Genomic DNA, 20,610 nt, shown 5'->3' with positions numbered 1-20,610 from the left:
GAGGTGAACAATCAGAAGATGCCGAAAGCAAAACATGAAGGTAACCACACTCACCTACTTGTTCTTTCCTGAAGTCGCGGCTGTTCCTGGAACAGGAAGATCGAATTCCATCACTTTGCATACCTTCGTCCTTGTATTTAGGAAAACAGCCTAAAGAAAGAAAGAAGAAAAGCAAAAAAGGCAAGAAGAGTGGAAAAAGTGGAACTAGCAAGAAAATTAAGAAAAGTCAGAAAAAAGATAAGAAACTTCAAAAACAGTCCGGAAAAAGTGGTTGGATAGATGCTTTTTTTGGCTTTTTCTTTTTTTTTTCTCGAGTTTCAAATCTCACGGACTTCCAAGTGTTGCAGACAGGAAACGAACTAAGGGAAAGGACAGAAAAAAGAAAGAATCCGTAGATCCGAAAGTGAAACACAAAAAAAGTAAGAAGGATAAAGCAGACAGACATCACAAAAAAACTAAAACGTCCTCTTCTGCGAGGTAAGTCCTGGAGGCAGCTGGGAGTTAGTGAGTTTGCTGCGAAAAAACTTTCGTGATTTCCGTAACTGAGGGCACGATGGGCGACCGAGATATCGTTGGTTTTGAGGTGATTGAATAATGGTATCGTATTACCGTATCATCCGTACAAGACCACGTAGACCACGGGAAATTAAGGCCACATCTCGTCGGATCAAAACTACTTACAGCTTGGTGCAACTGTGTAAGCGGTTGTGCTGGGAATGGCGCGATGGGGCTAGCGGGTCCCACCTCGATGGCAACCGCTAGCTCCACTGCGCCTCTTCAAGCGCATCTGCTTCCAGTATTGTAGCCAAGCTTCCAGTCGTCCTCTGTATATGCTTCTACTTGCATTCTACACGGATATGAGATATACTTGGGTCAAACCGACATGAAGCACAAACAGGTGCGTAAGCGGCTGCGCTCGAAGCGGCGCAGTGGAGCGTCGTGTAAGAATCCTCGCTACCGCCATCCATCTCTGCAGTTCACTATGGTCCCACCTCAATTCCTGCCGCTCTCTCCACTGCGCCGCTTCGACCGCTGCCGCTTACGCAACTGTCCCCGCTACATGTGGTTTTGATACGACTATAGTATCTGGCTGTGGTTTGACTCGCGATTTTGAGAAACACATATCAATTTAGCCTAGTACACACGGTACTGCTTTATCTTGCCTTGCCTTTCACAGCTTCCAACAACCGAGAGCGGCGCGACGAGCTATGTCTAGGTCAAAATCGTCCGAAGTTTGGTTAATTTGCGTAAGCGGTTGCATTCGAAGCGGCGTGGTTGAACTTAGCTGTGTGAATCGAGAGCGGACCTTCGCTAACACCATTATGGCGAAGCTAGCGGTAGTCCTACCTAGGCCCCAACGACTACCTCTACCGTGTCTCGTCTGTCTGAGCGCCGGAGCTTACGCAAGTGCACCGAGCTTCAGGTCGTTTTGGCCCGACTGTTGACTTTGCCGCAGCGCGCAGCGAAAACTGTGCAAGTACACACACTGCGTCGTTTGCCCCAGATGGCTCGCAGTATAATAGGGTCAAAACGACATGAAGCACGTACGCAATTGCGTACGCGGCTTCTCTCGAGGCGCTTCAGTGGAGCATAGCGGCTGAGAGGGTGCTGAAACCCTTGCTGGCGCCATCCATCGCTGCAGCTCACGACGGCCACACCTCGATTCCAACTGCTGCCTCCACCGCGCCGTTTCGAGCGCGTACGCAAATGCACCGCAACTGCACTCGTGATTCATGTCGTTCTGACCCGACTATATATTCCACCACATACTTGCACTATGCGGAAAAAAACTGTGAACATGGCTGGGGGATTAGTGGACTGTGCTGGGACCAGGAACGAACGGGTTGGAGGCGGACGTGGTGGCAATTCGAAGTGTGAGAAAAGAAAAAATTGTTAACAATCTGTGGTTCAGCAAGAAGAAACCGAAGACAGATAAAAAGAACTGGATCGAGGAGGAGTTCCTGCAACCTGGAGCTCGCGATGCAAAACCTTCAAAGCCTTCGCCTCAAGAGAAGATGTAAGTGAACTGGAACGTTTGCTTACAGCTTTTGCTTGTTTTTTTTTCTCTATTTTTTTGTTCCCTTACTTGTCCGTAATTCACTTCAATTTTCAGTTATATATCATCTTTATTTAAAAGAAAGTTTTTTTTTTGATACTTTGCACTAGACCGTAGCATGGAATCAGTTCTGTTGGAACGCGGTTAATTTTTGCTAGTCAGTAGTCTGTTATTTCCGAGGCGAAGACATTTGTCTACTCGTAATAGGATTTAAAAGCATCGTATCACGTGTTAGTGTGGAAATTTGATAGAAAATATATAGTTAAGAAGTATGTTACGAACTTGAATTTGAATAACGAAATTCAACGTGACCCCCTCAACCTCCCTTAACAATCCTGAAAGCCGTGGGAAACAGCGCTCGTTTCTACGAGGTAGTTTGAAAGGCGTCATTGTTGTGCGCGCGTCGCGTCGACTAGCGAGCAGTCAAGAATCGATGAGGTCTGAGGTCTTCTCAACAGCTTATTCAACTAAAACCAATGGAGGATGAGGGGGAGAAGACCGGTAGGTTTACAAAAGGGTGCGTTCTAACCTACCTCGTAGGAAAAAACGCTGTTCTCACGCCGGTTTTCCAGAACGATTAGGGAAAAGTGAACGGACCACGGTGGTTTCCGTAATCTACTGCCCCAACTTTACGATTTCCGTACTAATTGAATTTCGTGGTACGCTGCCTTTAAGGGACAAACTAAGTGACCGATTGATTTATTGATTATTGACTTGGATATGTGCTCTACTGCTTCCATAAAACTCCAACCGGTTCCAACGTCCCGAACTCGGTGTTTTGCATAACGTTTTCAAATTACGTCAATTTCATGATATACCTCCCCTTAACAAGTTCTTTTGTATTGTGGTGTGGGATTTGACACCCACTGGAAAAACATCCACTGTTTTTTGTCGTGTCTTTCTGAGAAATTTGTTCCATCTTTAACTTTAGAAGTTCCTTTTCTTGACGACGAAGAAAGGACTTTCTAGAAACTCGAAGCATATTGTTTAGATGTGATTAATCTGCCAGTTTCTTTTGTGTTTATTGTTACGAAGAAATTACGCCACCGTAATTTATTTTCCATTGAACAACAACACAGTGTCTGTGTCTGTATTAAATTGTTCGTAGTAATGATTTCAGGCCTGAAGGTATGGGGGCCATTGATTCAACTCAACAATTTCCACCGTCAGGCATTAAAGTCGAAAAGAAAGTGAAGTAGGTTCTCTTCAGCTCATCGAAACCGTCGCCATGATTCTTTCGAACAGAAGAGTAGTAGCCGTCGCCAAGCGTATTCTGCCTTGGCGACCGGCTTCTACTCTTCTGTGAATATGAGAGCAGCAGTGACTTGGGGATAGGAAAAGAAAACAGTCAATTTCCCACGATAAAGACGGATTCGCAGAAATTTTCCTGTCAAACTCGTAGGAAAAAAGAAGCTTAATTACTTATTTATTTATTTGGTTGAAATCACACGTCTTTGCCCGGTAATATGGTGGGGTCAAAACGACATTAAGCACGGTGCAATTGCGTACGCGGCTTTTTTCGAGGCGGTGCGATGGAGCGTACTGGAACCTTTATTGTCACTTCCCATCGCTGCAGTTTGTGCAGGTTCCACCTCGATTCCAACTGCTGCCCTCACCGCGCCGTTTCGAGCACGTGCGCATTTGCACCGTGCTTCATTTCGTTTTGACCTGACTATAGATAGAGTTGCGTCATCGGTGAAAGCGGACATAGACACTCAGTCAGGCAGACCTATACGACTGTAGTCGATGGAACAATGGCACCGATTTAAAGGCATCACTCCACGAATCTGTGGTGGTACGGATTCCAGGTGGAGTATTCTTATAAGGAATAGTAGATTATGGAGAGGAGAGTGATTCCGTCCATTTCTTCCTAATTGTCGTCAAAAACGGCCAAGAAGATGCGGCGCCGCACAAGGCTGGCGCGCTCCAGTCGAACTCCCTGTAGGAAGTAGTGCTCCAAAACGCCTGAAGCCGTATCTTCCGAACCGTTTTTTACGGCAATTAGAAAGAAATAGACGGAATCACCCCCTCTCCATAATCTACTATCCCTTGTAAGAATACTCCACTTGAAATCTGCACCACCTCATATTTGTGGGGTGATGCCTTTAAAGGAAGAAACTTTGTAGTACGACTACAGATTTATTCTAATCATGAACGGGTACACGAAAAAAGGACAACGCACTACGGTAAGACAAAAATGGAAAATAGACGTAAGCGTACGAGCGCCATCAGTTCGTGAAGAAAAAGAAGGAGGGGAAAGATGCAATCGTTTCGCCTACAGTGGGAGCATCGCTATTTAAAGGCAGCATACATGGGGTGGTACAGATTTCAGATGGAGTATCCGTATACGTGGTCGTAGATTATGGAGAACGGGGTGGTTCCGTTCATCTCTCTCTGAATCACTGCAAGCAGCTGTTGCCGTTGTTGTTGTTGTTGCTGTTTTACACGATGCCTTCTACTGCAGCGCACCACCTATCGGGGCAGTCCGAATTGATTTCCAACAAATCGCAGGGCGGAGGCGGCGCAAGAGGTGGAGCGTTGCAATAGATGGCGTCGTACAAAACGGCATTCTGGAGGCGGTTGTTTGCAGTGATGCAGGGAGAAATGACTACCCCGTCTCCATAATCTACGGCCCCATATACGGATACTCCGCCTGAAATCCGCTCCATCTCAGATTCGTGGTATGCTGCCTTTAAGGATCTCACTTGTTACCATAAACACGATTTCTGCAATGGCGTTGTCCTTTTCGAATGGACTTCGTGGTAAGGAGTCTAGCTGGGAAACGGATTTTACCGGCCTTTATTTTTACTGAGCTCTGTTGAAAGATGGTCAGTAAAGTATCCAGTCCTATCGACTGACATAGGCGGGCACTGTCCGTTGAACGATAGACACATTACGTTTGGTGACAACTAAGAAGATATGTTGCCATTTTCAGTGTTTGCGGAGTGTAGCGACATTTTTCATGCCAGAATATTCAACCTAGCTTTTTTTTCTGTAGTAGTGTCCTTTGTTGAAGATTTCAAAAAGCAGCGCGAATGCATTCGTTTGGTCGGAACTTTTAGAGAAGGTAGCGGTGAAGCGTTGGTGGTGATGGACTCGACTCAACGGTACCCACCAAATATGATTAAAGAAGAGAAGAAAATAAAGTGGGTCCTTTTCGTTTCTGTTCTTTTTTTCATCTTTTTGACTCGACTATCCTCCGCAGCTGCTGGTGATTACGGCTAGCACTGGCTGTGGGGATCTCATTCTTGATATTTGTTGGTTGTGGGCGAGTCAGTCGCGGTGGTTGTTGTTATCCTATGCACCTAAGACCAATGTCTTCTGGAAATAAAGTCATCATCTCCAGTTTAGCAGTATTTTCGTGGTACCGTTGATATCACGAAAATACTGCCAAATTCCCTCCCGAGCCGCGAAGGTGTAAGAACAAGAACTCCATGGATGTGAAATAAAATCATACGATGAATGCGGTTTGCAGATTCCGATGCTTTTCACTGGATGTGTCTACATGTTGCACTGAATGTGCAGTGTGAGCACTCACTGCGAAAGGTTAAAGGCAGCATACCACGAATCTGAGGTGATGCGAATTTCAGGTGGAGTATTCGTATACGGGATAGTAGATTATGGAGAGAGGTGTGATTCCGTCCATTTCTTCCTAATCGCCGTAAAAAAAACGGCCCGGAAGATGCGGCGCCGCGCAGGGCTGGCGCGCTCCAATCGAACTCCTTGTGGAAAATAGTGCGCCGGAACGCTCAAAGCCGTAACTTCCGGCCCGTTTTCTATGGCAATTAGGAAGAAATGAACGGAATCGCCCTCTTCCCCATAATCTACGACCCTGTATGCGAATACTTCACGTAAAATCCGTACCATTCCAGATTCGTGAGGTGATGCCTTTAAATAGTGATGCTCCCACTGTGAGCAAAACGATTGCATCTTTTGCTGTTGCTTAAATTCGATTATCAACAGATTGCATCTTTTCCCTCATTCTTTTTGTTTTTCTTTTAAATCCTTCCGTCTTACTTCTAAACAGAGATAAATGCTGCTGGAAGACGGGCACAATTTTTTAGGGACGCATAAGCATGCGCAGAGAACTTATCTAGGTTTCTAGATAGAGGTATTCGTTATCTAATAACTCACCTACTACAATGATGACACCGTAATCAACCGAACTGCAAAAGTTGGATGAGTTGCGTGAGAGGATGTGAGCTTTGCTTCCTCTTTCCCCATACTTCATCCGCTTATTCTGCCTCAATGCTCTACACCCTTCTCAACAATTCCAGCATTTTCTTCAAACAAAAAGGTGGCAATATTACCGAAATATTACTAAATATTGATAATCTCCTACTGATTGATTGAAATTGATTATTTTTATTGATCTAGACCCATGAAAGAGACGGCAAAAATGGTTCCAACTGCAGATGAGAAGGCAAAGTGTGTGGATTTTTCCTGTTTTGTTTGCTTCTGTATTCGTTGACATTGTGACTATCCATGTACATAGTTTGTCGTCAGCGAATTAACCTGAAAATTCCAATGAGAGTCAATTTCTTGCCAAGTAGATTAGATTCGACATCGTTATCATAATTTAGGAAACCAGACGAGGTGCCAATTGCCCTTGTAACATCGACGGCGTTGCCACCGCCACCGCCGCGCCTAGTAGGGAAAGAAATAGAAGTACCATCACCTATGGCCGCCAAGAAGTCAAAGGAGAGGGCTGATGCTGAACGCCTTAAAATGCTCGAGGAGAAGGTAGCTTTGACTACAAACTTTGTAGATTTTGATGTCCATCTGTCGTCTAATGAATCACCAGATGAATTTACTAAACACCCACCACAGATATACGGCATCAAGCCGGAAAAACCAACCCCACCGAGGGCAACAGTGGTAAAGCTGAGGCCGTCACCTCCACTGCAAGGAACACAAGATGATGAAATGGTGTCATCTCGCAAGGCAAAGGTGCAGTTTCTATTTTTTACTGGATCCTAATTATATAAACGTTTATTTCCGCTTCGCTTCAGAGAATAGCTCCTGAACCACCGCGTGTGAAAGCATCACCACCAAAAGAATCAGTTACCATATCAGTAACGGGAGGTCCCACATTGTCAAAACGACTGCCTGTTGTAAGACGGGAATCAGCCGAATTGGCTGCTGTAGGTTAGTGTGCTAACTGGAATTTTCTTGACATTCATTACATTCAAATCGGATATAAATTCACGTGATTTCACAATTCAACAATTTCTCCACTATAGATTTCTCGGAGTTTTATTGATATTGATACGTATCGATTGTCCCGTCTACATTGTCTTCACACACTTCTGCAGTTAAGCGGGATTTTTCGACAATTTGTGAAGCGTAGCTACATTGCCTTTGCCTTTTACCAATTAGGAAAATTTGTTTGAATTTGACTTTCGAAATTTGATGTTTTTGGTCATAAATGTGATGACATTTATGACCAAAATTCTTCAGAATTTATTTCAAAGCTAAATGCTGTGAAAATAGGAATATATCCGGGAAAGTGATCTCTTGAACAACCTCTATTACCTTTCTCATCGTTCCTTTAAGACGCTTAGTTTTTTGATCAGGTATTTTGTTTATGGGGAATTGTAAACGTTGATTCATACATGTATGTATATCCAGAGGAGGAAATTGCGGAAATGATGTACTTTGGATGTGTTAGATGCACTTACTCGACTCAACAGCGTTTCACTTGAAACCCGATTCCAGTTGTTCTATCCTAAAGCTGTTCTATCCTAAGCGTTCTGTCTCCCTTTAATGTGATTCTGTTAGTTTTCGCATGAAAAAATGCGAACCTAACAGATCGTAATGTGATAACTTGTGGATAGGGAACTGTGGGAAAGTACATATTAGTTATCCATGCTTGATAACGAACGACAAAGATTTTAGGGTTGAAGGGAAGATTTTGAATGTACAGATAATTAAGCTAGAAAATTATTCCTGATTTACATACATTTGAAATCATCTGAAAAAGATATTCAAAGTCTGCGATGTGACTTTAGTGATTTTAATCTTTAAGCTGTTATTGAGAGAAAGGTAATGGTTTGATGAATAATTTTGATGAAAAGAACGAAGTCCAGGCAAAAAGTTCAACTCAGCTCATTGAATTTTATTTTTATAGGAGATCTCAAAAGTTGTAATATTTAGGAGAACGTCTTCGAGTCAATATTGATGAGATCTTACGTCTTGGTAGCGTAATGGAGCGACGAGGTATCAGTTCAACAAAGAAGGTTTGTGAGAGATTATACAATGATAGTGAATTCGGTCTTTGCCAAATCCTTTCAACCGAGTGACTGCGATGCTGACCGTAACGCATGTTCATTTTCTGATCTCCCCCAGTCCTTTTTTGGCACGAAGATTACGCTCGCTGCAGCTACTTAAAGGCATCACTCCACGAATCTAAGGTGGTGCGGATTTCAGGTGGAGTATTCGTATACGGGATAGTAGATTATGGATACTGGATAATTACCCGCTCTCCTAATCTACGATCCCATATACGAATACTCCACCTGAAATCCGTACCATCTCAGATTCGTGGAGTGATGCATTTAAATAATTACGGTCTGGTAGGCAAACATAAGTGCTGCTCACTCGCAAAAAATGGCAGCATGTAGACGGTAGGAGGTCTGACCAGCTTGAAAATTGCTACTTTTTCAGATGTCATTTGAATGGATTGCTATGAATAGACATGTTGTTAATCAACAACCCGAAGCGTTCTCTTCTCATCTCGTCACCGCTGTGGGAGATGTGCGATTGGAAAAGTTGGTGAAGATTCTATTCTTCAAATTTTCTTAGATTTTTGAGGGATTTTCCAGGTCTTTGGCATGTGACGCGTTGAATGTGCTGATGTACCAACATACAGTATCTCCGGACGAGTATCTACGTTTATCGCAACATTTGGAAAATGTTCAGCCGATCACTATTGGACTACTTGCTCAACTTCTTAGAACAAACACACAGTATTACAATACAATGCCAAATATACGTGCACAAGCAGGACAAATTGATAACTACTACTGCTGAAATAAAATTGTACCTGCTTTTCGGCGAGAAATTTCTAGAAGCATTCTATAATTTTACGATGAATGTGTGGAACACATGAGGGGAAATTTTAAGAAAAAGGGTTTCTGTGCCACTGATACTCAGAAAGGAAGGATGTGTTCTTGTAGCCTGCACTGAACTAAAACTTGGAATGTTTATGCATGGTACACGGAACTGTGGGTGCACGCTTGACTGCTACCACATGGCGTGAGCCACCAGTGACTCACTAGGTCAAACCTATTCCAGAAACAAACTGACTCACGAGTGCTTAAAGTGTTCCCAGCACATATGTTTTTTTTTCTGGATTTCGTGATTTGGAATTCATATTCGCGTGATAAGAAACTGTTTCTTCAAAAAAATTAGTCGATTGCTTTGAATTTGCCGTCTAAGTTTGCAAAAGTCTGTAATCCGCCGCAAAAAAAGACAGGGAAAGTCTTCTCTGGCAATAAATTGGGTTCCGGTTCTAGTAAGGTTTGTAATTTTTTTTGTTCGTAAGATTCTCTGAATCAGACAAAGTGTGTTCCATTTCTTTTATCTTTCTTTTCTGGTGCACCATTGGTGCATGCGAATAAATAAAAAGACAAGTTTGAGGAAACCTGAAAAAAGCTAGTAACAAGCTGTTTGGACCTCTACGGCCTTGCTGTGTAGAAATTTAAATTTTTAAGTTCTTCAACTAGACTATGAGTTTCTGACTGTATGCTTGCCTCATAAAAAACAACGTGCTTTTCATATCTTAAAAGAAAGCATGAAAAAAAAAACAAATAATTTGCGACACATTACTTTTTAGATTTGACCTTAAAGATAGCGTGCCACGAAATTCATGAAGTGTGGGAATCTGTTGAGAAATCATCGAGTTTAAGGTGTAGATTACGGACGTGAACGTCGCGTCGCTCAATTCTTCCTGGTCGTCCTAAAAAAAAGGGCATGGAAACGAGGTTTGTTCCTTTTTAAGTACCTTAGAACGCTCACCATTGTACCCGCTCCGTTCCTCTCCGCATTCTATTCATTGGTTTTACTTGAACAGGCTGTTGAGCAGATCACGGATCTTTGACCGCTCGCTAGTGGACGCGGTGCGTTCCCAGGAATGGAGCGTTCCTATGTATCTCGTAGGAACAACCGCTGTTTCCCACGCCATTTTTTAAGGACTTTTAGGAGAATTGAGCCGATCCATGGGCACGCTCGTATTTTACACCTCACACTCCATGTTTTCCATCAGGGTTCCATTCTACATCAATTTCGTGGTACGCTGCTTTCAAGTGTGCAAATATCAGTATGAAAAGAATAATAAAAAAATAAGAATAACAAGATAGGGATAAAGATGATGTAAGATATTCTTTCACTGCGATTGGGAGAAACATAGAACAAGGAGGAATAAATTGGGATTACTGTATAGGCTTTAATCGGTGCTTCCTAGATCCATTATCTTAAGCTTAGTGTCGGAGTAGCCGCACGGCATTGGCGACATCGCGACGCGGCTGCACTGATCGATAAGAAACGGCTATGTGTGAGGTGGACAGTGATCAAGGCTGTGTTGGAACGGCCATGGTGGTGAAAGAAATCGTAAGCACATGATCCTGGCATCAATGTGGGACCACTCAGAATTTTATAGGCTGCCTAATGATGCTGTTTAGGCGAAGTGGAATAATCCATAGTGTGATTTTGTGAGATTATTCCGAATTGAAAAATTCGGAATGTAGGAGGAATTGGAAAAAAATGTGTAAATGATATTTGTGATATACATTCTTTTCAATCTCAGGCGTATAGGTATCATTATTTGAAAATCTGTGAAGAGATCCTGATCTGGTCCTTCTTTTGTTGACCACAGCGCGGATTAGCGTTAAATCCATTTCCAAAACGAGATTATGCGGCGACTATACTTTTTTCTGTTAAACCACATGTATGGTTGACCGTATGTGTGGTCTTTGTATCCACTTCTTACCTTCCGAAAAATATTTCACTTTTCCTGTTCCTATCGAAGAATTCACATTCACAGTTTACTTCCATTGAATGGAAGGAAAACTTGCTCTACTATAGGGTAATAAAGTTACATTAATGGGCCGTAGTACTGTGCATCCGTGTGTGTGATGTTATTGCCACAGAATTGAAGCGCTTAATATAACCGGTTCATCCACTCTGAAGTGTCACATCGATGTTTTTACTAATTGCAACATTTGCAGCACATTCTTTGCATTCATTTCATCTCACTTTAAAGGTACTCGAACGAAATTCAATGCCATTTCCACTTTTTACACTTTACACGTTATTGTATTTTTCGCACTTCTCGCTACCGTCCTATTTATGATTGTTCCTAAAGAATGGAGAATTTTGATGGTTAGACCTAGGAAGTCTGTTATTTGCATGTTTAAGTCTAGTTTTATCGCTTTAATCTTTTTTTTCTGGTTCTTCAGATTGAAGTATTTTTAGAGTTTTAAATTATATCCTGTATATTTTAAATGATCTTGTATTTAAGTAATTGGTTTCTACGTACCCAAAGTGTTACAACAAAGCTATATTAAAGGACAAATAATACCCTCACTGGCGTATGAATCTGCTTGGAATGCGCCAACGCATCCAATTACCAATTCAATTTAACAACGCAATTCGTAATCGTTGGGTTTTTTTCTTCTGAATGCGCGTTGCTATACACAATTGACTTACCGGAGTAGTCTACGTATTAAGTAAGAGTTTTTAGTCCTCTTAGACGAGTCTGGTTCTAATTTTTCCTACTCGGAAGGATAAAGGGCTTGTTTGTTACTAAGACGGTTTCGAACCATCGACCATGCAGTCACAGTCAGTCCTCTAACCGACTGCTCTAAACCCGCACCTGTGTTATATCAGGGCAATTTTTATTAGACATATTATTATATCACCCGTCTGAACGTCCGGCTAAAGCCGGACTTCAGACTTTCTGTGGTGCTCGCTTCGTTCTCCTTCGCTGATCAACGAAAATCAATATTAGCGCCCTTTTCTGTGAAATTGGACTTGTGTATCTCTAACAATCTTCATTCATTTTTTTTAAATTATAAATAAAGGCAAAAGATTTCATAGCTTTCTTTCTAACCGCGCCAGTTCTAAATTTGGAGAATATTCAAACTTTAGCTTCAAACACTCCGACGATACCAATATAATGTAGACACAATTTGCAAGTATTACTCGAAATTTGGGTTATCCTCCTGTGTCCCTCCAAGAGTTATCAATGAATGATGTTTAAGCAGAAAATGGCGTGAAAGACTTTATCCTACTGATAGACATAACGTTCTACGTCAGAGTCGTCAGTTCAACTGCAAACTGTTCGCTACTATTTAAGCAGCTGTTTGCATGCATGTTTCCACTTTCTGACCAAGGCATGCTACCAAGTAGAGGCGAACGGAGAAGGAAATAGGCGCGCGGAGGAGTAGTAAAGTAAAGAAAAGCAAAGCGCCCAGTGGCCACGGATACGAAACTGTTGCAACGTCTCATTTACCTTTTGCGAAGACCATGATCACGAGGTTATTACGCACCGATCCGACGCCAGTGGATCCGTCGCACCCCATATTGTAGTTATCTGGCGCCGGCGCACCAACCCGACGCCCTGGGACCCGTTGCACTCCATTTTATAGCTTTCTGGCGTCGAGGGAACAACTCGACGCTAGTGGACCCGTCGCACCCCCTTTTCGAATTTCGTGACTCACACACACCCACACACACACGTGACAGAATAAGCCCGTTATTATATATCATGATCATGATACTATTATTACAACAATGTTGAATGTCAGATATTTGGGCTCAAAAGCAAGATGTCGATAAAACTCATTTGTTTATTTTTCAAAATTAATTCATCAATATTATGGATAGTTTAGAATAAGGAACATTGCTGAATAATAATCGGTAACTGTCGTTTTGATTTTTCCGGCTGAAATGGTTTTGGTGGCTGGCTTTAAGAGGCTTTGAGCTCTATCTCTATCGCGCTCTTCTTCTGCTTGCTACAACTTCTGGAAAATTTTCGCACTTTTTTATTCCGCCATCTATTAGCGTAACCAGAAAAAAATTATTCATGGAAATATTCCACTTTCTATCGTTCTTTACATTTCTCGCTGCTTCATAAAAGAAATGAGTTTTTCTTTATATCTTTTTTGGGTGCTCTAATGTAATAGAAAGTCATGTGTAAAATCACGAATCATATTAGATGTGACAGCTTCAACAATTCATCACAGAAATGTGAGATGACAGCAGCATATGTACTTGTCTCCACTACTCGGTATTTAATTTCATTTTTTCCCCTTTCTTGTTGCGTTCCGCCTTTCTTATTGCGTTCCTTTACTTGCTGAAGCAGCTAAATAAGAATAAAAGTAAGATACGATCTGCGTTGTCATAAGAGTTGAGGAGAAGAAACTTACGTACAATATCTCGTAAGGCTTCCCTCATTACCTCTCTGCTATGTGTTGTTTGTTTCGATGGTCAGAAGTTTGGAATTTTAATGAACTAATAATTTATTATAATAATGAAAATGATATAATTATAAGTAATAAGTAAGTATAGTAATAATAATTAATAATAAGTAATAGTTTTCAATAGAGAACCTTCCAATTTCTTATTTATAACTTGTTTTTGTGATTTTTTAATTAAGTTTCGTATTGCTGAATATCTCATAATAATGTGTGGCTTTTTCCTTAAAAATTCGAAAAGTGTCGAGGAGAGAAAAGATAGTGGTGTGGCTGCTAAATACTGTAGGAGTCCGATTGTCAAAATAGAGATCAATCAATGAATGTACGATGGCACTAACCTGACTACAAACTGTGTAATATGCTCATCCGATAAGGGAGGCGACTGCATGGTCTTTGGTGTACATAGTTTGTTTAATTCCGTGCAAATCATGTGCCGAACAGTATATTGGCAGAACAGGGTTACCTCTTTGTGTTCGTACCAAAGAACATCTAGATAGGATGAAACATCCAAATGCAGCAACCTCTCTCGGAACACATCGCAGAAAATGTCATGAAAATGCTCCTTTCTGCATAGCTGCCATGATCCTATCATACGAACCCGAAAATGCGAAAATGAGGCTACTTAGGTAAGCACGACGTTTTGGACTCTTTTGGTTTCGGTTTTGGACGTACCATCATACGGAATGATGACTTGTGCAGAATGAGGCATTTGAGAGGATCTATTACAAATGATAAGAAAGGTGACCGAGAGGACTTTCGGAACTACCGTTCGATATGCGTGTTATACCACGTTTTCACCAAGATCGTCCTCACGCGCATATCTAGGACGCTTGATGAAGCCCAGCCTTGAGAGCAAGCTGGATTCCGCCGGGGGTTCAGCTGCTTGGACCACATCCAGACCGTGTCTAGGGTCATAGAGGTTTGCTGGGAATACCGCCTGTTCCTTGCTCTAACTTTCGTCGACTATTAGAAAGCCTTTGACAGCGTAGAAACGAATGCAATACTGTCAGCGCTGGTCGACCAAGGTGTGGACGCGTCGTATGTGAGAACATTAGCCGATTGCTACGATCGATGCACGACTAGGATATAGCTTTTCCACCGCCCTCTCACCATTGGATTGGAAAGGGGGTACGACAAAGCGATACTATATCGCCGAAGCTGTTCACGGCTGCATTGCAATGGATAATGAAATCACTTTCCTGGGAAGAAAAGGGCATACGTGTTGATGGAAGATTTCTCTCAAACTTTCGTTTCGCGGACGACATCGTTCTCTTTTCGAGCAGTACCGGTGAAGCAGAAACGATGCTGAACGAACAGAACGAAGCAGGGAAGAGAATAGGACTGCGAATAAACAGAAAGAAGACACAGTTCATGAAGAACGCCTACTGCGAGGACGGAGGAGTACAACTTGAAGGCTCCCAAATCGTGGAAACTTCGTCATACGTATACCTCGGATGTTCTATGAACATGGAAAACGACTTGAAGGAAGAAGTGAATAGAAGAATGAGAGCAGCATGGGCAGCATTCGCAGCCGTCAGGGAAGCTACGGACCAACTGACGGGCCAAGATCTTCGTGCCCATCTGTTCGACTTGACAATTCTTCCAGCGCTCTGTTACGCAGCGGAGACGTGGGCAGACACCGCTGCCACGTCTAGGAAGCTGCTTACTACTCACAGAGCCCTTGAGAGGTGCCTTCTAAAGTTTAACCGGCGCACACAACACCTGCACGGTCTTCGCAGCTTCGACTTAAGAGGACTGTCCCGTCTTCGCAACCCAGCGGAATATGTATCGAAAGCAAAACATAGATGGGCCGGTCACATCATGAGAAGAATCGACGATAAATGGACTAAAAGAATGCTAGAGTGGATCCCTGGAGATGCTAAACGCCCTCGAGGGACCGCCAACGAGGTGGTGTTCGCTACACGGATGGACCAGCTGAGAGCTCCGCTGGATATGACTCAGGGAACTCGTCAACGTCACTCACGAAGCTTGAGAACATCTTGGATGACAATGGCGAGGGAACGAAACGAGTGAAAGAGATGCTGGGGCCTGCACGTTCATTGAAGACGGACCATCTAAGTATCTAAGTATCTAAGTATTGCAAATGATCTGACTTTCCAGGCTCTGACGAAGGAGACGACGCCGAAACGCTAGCCGTAACAAAGTTTGTTGACAATCTTGGCTCTTGCTTCAATTTGAGAATCGACAAGTTGCAATCTCTATGCTAAGATTGAAAGAAGGTCGAACTTTCGCGTTGCTATAAGAGTCCATTCCTTGTTATGGACAGTGCTCAATTTATGGACTACTCATAGAATCCAGTAAATCACTTATTCGCTATTTACCTCTTACTACCAGTTAGAAGTTCTGGAGAAATTCTAAAACATTACGGAGAAAACCAAAAAAAAATCTCTGTTTTTTCCTGAAAGACTGACTTGTTACTATAACTTGTGACCGATTAAAGTTAGCGAATATTTGAGCAAGTACATATACATTTATGTATACACAATAAACGTGTTTGGGAAAGATGTACTACGAGGATCCAGATTTCTCCTTAGCATTAGTTTTTTTTCTCTCAAACACCGATAAACTAGCCTTTTGTCGATGCATAAAAACTCATACAGTGTGCGTTTATTTGCTTTTCCTTACCGAAAGAGAACGAATGCTATGCACTGAAAACTTACCTGTTCAAATATCGCCGACTCTTTGCTTCCTTAGTTTGACTCATGTGTTTGCGTAGTGTTGCTGAGTCAAGGATTTTCGATGATTGCTGTCATTAAGAGATATCTCTTTTGTCATTGAAATACAGGGTGATTACATATGATTCATCGGGTTTCGAGTGAATTTATTTTACAAAATATTACATGTAGAAATAACGATCGATACATTGTATAAAAGAACACATTTTTAAGTTTCTTATACCTCATTACAAATTTTTTATGTGCACTGCTCCTATTTCACGACCCACACATCTATGCGGTGGTCAACTTCTGCCCACGCACGCGCTCAAGCATGTTCCTGTCAGTGTTCACCAGAGCTGCAGTGATGCGATCCTTAAAGGAATCACCCCACGAATCTAAGGTGGTACGGATTTCAGGTGGAGTATTCGTAAACGGGATCGTAGATTAAGGAGAGAAGGATGAGTCCGTCCATTTCTTCGTAATTTCCGTAAAAAGCGACCCGGAAGATACGGCTTCGAGCGTTCCGGCTCGCTAGTTTCTACGGCGAGTTGGATTGGAGCGCGCCAGCCATGTGCACGCGCCGCATCTTCCGTGTCGTTTTTTACGGCAATTAGGAAGAAATGGACGGGATCACCCCCTCTCCATAATCTACGATCCCGTATACGAATACTCTACCTGAAGTCCATACCACCTCAGATTCGTGGGATGGTGCTTTTAAGTTCGGCCATTGTTGTAGGAAAAGGTGGCACGTGCAGATTGTATTTCACGTATGAGAGTCCTCGTTGAAAGCCCTCCTTGTCGCTCGTAGCTTTCTCCTTCACAGAGGTAGCATGTTTTCTCTAAAGTGTTGATACAATCGCAGAATTCTTTTGATAGGTTTAGTGCTGCACTGTCTTCAGAATGCACACTACACGATGGTGACTTGGATTCTGTCTTTTTATATTTCAAGACACAAAAGTGAGTCAGAACGGAACTTGCAAAATCATAAATAAAACTTCAAAACGTGCTCTCTTTATTGGTTGTTATTATAAATGGATGGGCATCATATATTTGAATCTATAAAACGTCTAATTTTGACGAATCATTTGTGACCATCCTGTACATATATCTCCGTGTCTTTTATAATATTTAATTGCTCTGTTTGTATTATATTTTGTTCCCACTGTTCCACTGTTTCCATTGTTCCACTTTTTTAAAATTATTTCACTGTTCCACTGTTTCCATTGTTCCACTTTTTTAAAATTATTTCACTGGTCTGCTTCAACCAATTTTACTATTTATTTGCTATCTTTACGCTCTAACTTTAAATGATTTCAAACTACTTTAAAAGAACATTTTCACCAAGAAATCATAGAAACGCAATACCCGACGAGGCATGTTTCCGAAAAGTGTTTTTTTTTTATACCACAACTGAAATGTAGGAAAAAATATCAGGAAATTCGTATTAATTAGTAGAGCACGTACAACAATTCAGCATTAAAAAACTGCCATGTTTGAGGCGTACGTAAGAAACGTCGTCAATCATACTTGAAAAAAAAAGAATTCCCTTAGCCCCATAAAAATACCCCAACTACATATTGATTTCTGTTAGGGCGTTAGGAAAGCATCTGCCGAAATACGGCAAAATTTCAAAACAGCACAACTTTTTAACAACATTCTATTATTCGACGAAATAATCTCCATCAACGTCGACAACTTTCTGCCAACGTCTCACAAGATCACGGATTCCTTTGGCGTAGAACTCCATCGACTTGGAGGCGAAGAAAGCCCTAAGACCATTTTCGAGGTGGTCACGATTATCGTAGCGCTTCTCTTCCAGGTGATGTTGAAGCGATCGAAAGAGGTGGTAGTCTGGGATTTTCTGGGAAGTCTTCTTCGCGATGTGAGGGCGCGCGTTATCCTGCAGCAGACGAGCGTTGTCGAGCTTCGGGTGCTCCTTGCGGATCTTGTCGGCCAGTCTTTGCAGTTGAGCGCAGTAGACCTCGGCAGTAACTGTCGTGTTGTCCGGCAGCAGTTCAAAAGATTCCATGAACTCCCCACCAGACGATCAACATGACCTTCTTCTCATGGATTTCACCTTTCACGAAAGGATCCGCCAGTGCACCACGCACATTTGTGGGTGTGGTTGACGTAGAGGACCCATTTTTCATCTTCAGTGACAATGGTGTCCAGCCAATCGAATCTGCGGCTTCTGGAGAGCAGCCGAGTGCGGATGTCCAGGCGTCTTTGGAGGTTGCGGTCTCTCAGTGCATGTGGGAGCCACTGACCGAGCTCTTTCAGCAATCCGAGATATCGCAGTCCATTGCTCACGGTGTTTTTATATAGTCTATTTAAAACAGAAACTTCCAGAACATCTCAAAAAATCTGCGCTACTGCGAAATTTTCGGTAGATACTTTCCGAGCACCCTAATATCAAAATTCGGACTGACTTGAAAATAGATTCGTATATCTACACTGATACTGGCAAAATTCTGCTTTGAACATTCATTTTATAATTCGAATGAGACTCAAAGCTCGATTTGTTTAAAAGTGAACTTTTTCCTCAATTGAATGCAATATGTTTATTACGAGTTTCAATGTGAATTTTTCTTCGTTTATTTTTCTGTAAATGTACGTATACTCCACACAAAAAAAAACATAAATGACGTAAATGAGTTTTTAAAACCGTTTTTTATTCTGTTTAAGCAAAGATAATTTCTTGATTCTGGATCACTCACCTTTTTTCCTCACTATTTTTTTTTCTTGTTGATTTTGGAGTTCTATTGAGAAAACTGGAACTATACATACCGTCGTGCTTATTGTGTGTGGGTGGATATAATCTAGGCTTAGAAAGAAAGCGAGATGAATAATGAACAGAGCAGAGTAGGATGAAAAACTAATCCTGTCAAAGATGGAGCAGTTTGATTAGTTTGAATTTTTTCTTTTTTTCTGAATTCAGAGTATATAAACGCAAGCAAATTTGTGTATTTCATAATTTTTCATCAATTTTCCCCCCTCCATTCAATGAATAAATCCGTTTTGTTCAAGTGCTAGCACACCCGGTGTGTATAGGTTAATCAAAATGAGTAGCGTTTATAGTACATAAACTCGTAACTACACGACAAAAAGCCGCCGTACATGATTATTTCATTCTAAGGCTTTGACTTGTGTTTACTCAATCGGTTAAGCTTGCCGCCGCCGCCACATACGTGTGCAAACCTCCGTAGTATGTGTACCTGTGTGTTCATACGCCCACGTTCTTTTCACCTCAACCTCCGTAGCTCAAGTGAACGAATCGTTCCTCGTAGTCGCTATCGGCGGCGACTTTTCTTTACTCTTTTCTGGTTCTTTCGTCAATAATTTTTGAAAATAATTTGCAGGAATGAAACTGTTGAAATGATAAATATGTATGTATAGCTTCTATCCCATAAATAATGTGCTTTTCTCATAAATTTCAAGTCCAAGAGCAACTTCGAATTTTCAATTTTGAAAACGAAGAATTGAAAAATCTCCAAGTCCTCTCCTCTTGAAACCTCAGCATTTGGAAGTGCATTTATGTTTGAAAAATAGAAAAATGAATTGAGGAATTGAAAGTCTGCCAGGAAGATATGGGATAATTATGAAAAATGAAAGGGAGCTTATTTTGAATGGAATTTTTTATGTTTTAATTTTGAAAAAAAGGCCCAGGATATCCACCACTCATAATTATGCGATGATCTAATATATATGTAAATAGAGGTATTGAAACAATGCAATTTCGATTCATATTACTATAGTAAACTAGACAGTACAGTGTATTTAATTAATTTCAATATTTATTTAGTATACATTATCCACATTACGTAATATATCATATCATTTAGCTTACATCAATATTTTATTGGTATAAGCTAAATGATATGATATACTACGTAATGTGGTAATATAATATATAATAATATATTATACTATCCACATTACGTAATACGATAATATATTACCTAATGTGAATATTTTATTGAGCTTTTTAGAGGAAGGAAAGAAAAAAAAACTCACAAACTTTTCTACTAATTGTTTTTTTTTTTGAATTTATTTTCTCTTCTCTTTGTTTTTTTCGTCTCTTTTTTTAATCTTATCTGATTAGTAGGGGCCACAAAAAATATCTGTACATTTATTGTTATATTTGCGATAGTATATTACATTGCTATATGATATCCAGGACGGTCATACATCGTTCATTCCTAACGTATTACATATGTACTGAAATTTATTACAAATAAATAATTAGAAGCACCACGATATAATAATATTCTTGTGCCAAACTCATTTAAGCTTAGAGATAATACTATGTACGTAATCTCACTACCAGATATTACTTTTATTTTGAGTATTGATTGAGTTATTATAACCACAGTTAAGGAAACTCCATTAACATGCATTA

At 41.3% G+C, this 20,610-nt stretch overlaps 3 protein-coding genes across 4 annotated transcripts; 2 read left to right on the top strand and 1 right to left on the bottom strand.

Moving 5' to 3' along the window:
• Positions 1-18: 18 nt before the first annotated feature.
• On the top strand, positions 19-9,088 carry RB195_013513 (uncharacterized protein; the record flags this gene model as incomplete). The annotated part of the gene is made up of 13 exons (XM_064203367.1): positions 19-40; positions 142-270; positions 348-477; positions 1,913-2,017; positions 3,177-3,251; positions 5,119-5,202; positions 6,434-6,484; positions 6,640-6,799; positions 6,887-7,006; positions 7,069-7,204; positions 8,213-8,295; positions 8,723-8,826; positions 8,881-9,088. 13 exons carry the CDS (start codon positions 19-21, stop codon positions 9,086-9,088), a joined length of 1,407 nt encoding a protein of 468 aa, XP_064059248.1.
• A 5,630-nt stretch (positions 9,089-14,718) lies between these two features.
• Positions 14,719-15,567, top strand: RB195_013512 (uncharacterized protein; the record flags this gene model as incomplete). 2 transcript variants are annotated; one of them, XM_064203365.1, is made up of 1 exon in its annotated part: positions 14,719-15,567. In XM_064203365.1, one exon carries the CDS (start codon positions 14,719-14,721, stop codon positions 15,565-15,567), a length of 849 nt encoding a protein of 282 aa, XP_064059246.1. The 2 variants fall into 2 exon arrangements, with proteins under 2 accessions (XP_064059246.1, XP_064059247.1); XM_064203366.1 differs by having other exon boundaries at positions 14,836-15,567.
• Positions 15,568-17,871: 2,304 nt separating this feature from the next.
• Positions 17,872-18,240, bottom strand: RB195_013511 (uncharacterized protein; the record flags this gene model as incomplete). The annotated part of the gene is made up of 1 exon (XM_064203364.1): positions 17,872-18,240. The coding sequence occupies one exon, from the start codon at positions 18,238-18,240 to the stop codon at positions 17,872-17,874; it is 369 nt and encodes a 122-aa protein (XP_064059245.1).
• Positions 18,241-20,610: the final 2,370 nt, after the last annotated feature.

Source organism: Necator americanus, chromosome V (assembly GCF_031761385.1).
Source record: "Necator americanus strain Aroian chromosome V, whole genome shotgun sequence".
Taxonomy (NCBI): Eukaryota; Metazoa; Nematoda; class Chromadorea; order Rhabditida; family Ancylostomatidae; genus Necator; species Necator americanus.
The sequence above is the reverse complement of the archived record's forward strand: the minus strand, read 5'-3'. Positions and strand labels throughout refer to the sequence as shown.